The sequence below is a fragment of the Ursus maritimus genome, unplaced genomic scaffold (assembly GCF_017311325.1).
Source record: "Ursus maritimus isolate PB19 unplaced genomic scaffold, ASM1731132v1 scaffold_33, whole genome shotgun sequence".
In the NCBI taxonomy this organism is placed as follows: domain Eukaryota; kingdom Metazoa; phylum Chordata; class Mammalia; order Carnivora; family Ursidae; genus Ursus; species Ursus maritimus.
This window is the reverse complement of record NW_024425897.1, coordinates 28,280,028-28,282,564: the sequence shown is the minus strand read 5'-3', so window position 1 is coordinate 28,282,564 and position 2,537 is coordinate 28,280,028. Positions and strand designations below refer to the sequence as shown.

At 60.5% G+C, this 2,537-nt stretch overlaps 1 protein-coding gene across 6 annotated transcripts in view; it reads left to right on the top strand.

The window, feature by feature from the left end:
• Positions 1–2,537, top strand: part of RIMBP2 (RIMS binding protein 2) — a 70,882-nt gene that overhangs the window by 47,879 nt on the left and 20,466 nt on the right. For 2 of the 6 annotated variants that reach the window (XM_040620113.1, XM_040620114.1), the window contains exons 13-14: positions 1,299–1,335; positions 1,719–1,737. The exons of the other annotated variants lie outside the window; for them this stretch is intronic. In XM_040620113.1, the coding sequence (XP_040476047.1) occupies positions 1,299–1,335; positions 1,719–1,737 (56 nt within the window). The remainder of the gene's footprint in view (positions 1–1,298; positions 1,336–1,718; positions 1,738–2,537) is intronic. 6 annotated transcript variants of the gene reach the window in all.

The following is a 2,537-nucleotide window of genomic DNA, read 5'->3' as shown; positions in this document are numbered from 1 at the left end:
CAGCAAGTTCAGTATAAAAGCCCAAGGCCTGGTGCCGCCCTGCCAGCGGGGGGCCCCCTGGGAGAGGCCGTCTGGGAGCTAACAGCGAGCAGAGTGGCTTATTTCTATTTGCCCACAGTCCTGTCCCATTTTTTTTTTTTAAATCAGGAGATTTTATAGGCTGGTCTGGACTTCTGAGTTCTTAGAAAGTTGGACAGTTTGGGGATCTGGCATCGCTGGGCTCAGCTTCCCGCCATTTCCTGCAGCTGAGCCAGCTTCCCCCAGACCAGCCCTTCTTCATGCTCACAAACACGTGGGGTGTCAGGTTAGCAAAGGGGAGGGGTCGGGTCAGCGGCCAGGGCACTCGCCCAGGCCCTCACCGCTGGTACCAAGCTCCTGCCCCTGCATCCTATCGGGTAAATGCACCAGGGTCCCCAGCTTCCAGAGCCCCACGCGGGCCCAGGGAGCAAGGGCCTTCTGGCAAGGCAGTCAGGTGCGCTCCCTGCTCAGCGGGCATGGAGGATGGGCTCGGGGATGCCCCAGCAGAGAGAACCTGTGTGCGGCCCCAGTGGCTAGGCACCTCCGGCCTGGGGCAGCTCCGGGGAGAGCGCTGTGCCAGGCGGGCCCAGGATGGCGGGACGCGGCTCCCCGTGCGCCCCGGGGCCAGGATCTGGAGAGCCAGGCCGACCAGGTCCTCTGCAGACGCGGGCGGAACTCCGCTGTGCACAGCGCACAGCCCGGCGCCAGAAGGCACATAAGGGCCAAGGCCCGGCTGTCACGCAAGTACTCAGCCGCTAGGGAAGCACTCCGCGGGCTCCGCCTCCGCCGCACCAACCCCGCCCCTCCCCGAAACAGCCCCAGTCTGGAGCTTAGGTGGGTGTAGGCCTCCCGGGCCGGGCCGCGCGTCCCCTGCTGCACGCTCTCCCCAGCGGGCACGCCCGCCGCGGCCGGCCTCCCCTCCTCTCAGCGCGCAGCCGGCTCCAGGCTGCGACCTGGCCAGGGCGCGCGCCCCCCAGCCCTGCACCAGGCGCCATCCGTTAACCTTGTGTTCTCATTTCAGAGCCCGGCCAGAGCATGCCTTTCGCCCCCACGAGTACACGCATGCTTGCTGCCCCTCATGGCCTCTGAGACTAATTCTGTCTGTTTTCTTTCCTCCTTGCCCATGTCACTTGGGTCATACCCCGTGTTAACACACCACCCCCTTAAGGAGTGCTCTCAGAGTAGCAGCACTGAGGGGCTCTTCCTGGAGCAGCCGGAGCACCCCCAGCAGACCCAGCATAGTACCAGGCTGTTCAGTATCCCCGAAGTAGCCGAGGAAGGAGAGCACCTCGAGCTCTTGCACAAACAGGGCTTAGGGTACTCGGCCTGGGTCCGCGCCCGCCATGGGGACGAGGCCCCACAGGCCTTCTGGCTCCCAGGCAAGCCCAGGGGCCCGGGGTTCGGACCCCGAGCCGAGGACTCCGCCCTGGAGGACAGAGGCTGCCGGTCCCGCCGCGCGGCCAGCAGGAGCCCCGACAGTGGCCTGGACTGTGGGAGTGAGGAGGAAGAGCTACGGTTCAGCTTCAGGAGCACGGCCAAGTGCAGCCCGGGCCCCGGGCACTGTCCCTGTAGGAGAAGCCTGAGGCCTCTGCTGGCCCGGCGGCGGACACTGACCCGGCAAAGCAGCATCGAGGAGGACTTTGGGGAGCAAGTGGACCCCAGCGACGTCCTCCGGAGCGATGACGCCCACCCGAGCCCAGAGAGATCCGCCCCCAGGAAGTATGGCTGGGAGGAGCCCCCGGGGCACCAAGGCTGGCGGGATGTCTGGAAGAAAAGCATAAACATGCCCGACAGTAGGGCCACTGCCCAAGAGGCACCTCCCCGGGTGGCAGAAGGCCCTTTGGTGTGTGAAGTCAGCTTCCTTCTCACATCTGCTTGCCAAACCAATCCATTTTCATTCTTTTCCCTGATTTTTTTCTGTTGGTGTCCATCCCTGGGGAGCCTCTCTGCTGGCTGTCGTTCATTTCCATGCATCTTGATTTCAGTCCCATTGCTTCCCGATCTTTGACCATGCTGACGATCTCTTTACTTTGCTTTAGAATACTGACCCTCCCCCCAGAATCAGCGACGATTATGGCTGCTTTGATTAAAGGACAACTGAATCTAAATTTTAATTAAGGGTTAGCTGAACTGTGATGATCCGAAAGTTTGGCAACACCTATTTTTTTAAAACGAACCCCCGGGGACCTGCTGCGACCACTACTCTCACAGTCGCGGGCGTTTTCGTATTGTGGCTGTGGGTTTCGGCTGGTGGTGTGTTTTGGTCTTCACCCATAACTGGAAAAGACAGATAAGGAGCAATCATTGAAGGAAACCCATTTTTGCATATTGTTTCCAAAGTGGTTCTTTTTCCCCTTCCCCTTTCCTTCCGTGGGGCAGTTTTCAGAATGAATTTTCCATCATCAGCTCTAGACGCACCGCCCCTGCCTTGTGCTCCTGGCTTGTTAGGACGTTGTCCAGAGTAGGGCTTCATTCAAGGCTTCATTCATCTTTATATTGTGTCCCCTTTCCAGAACATT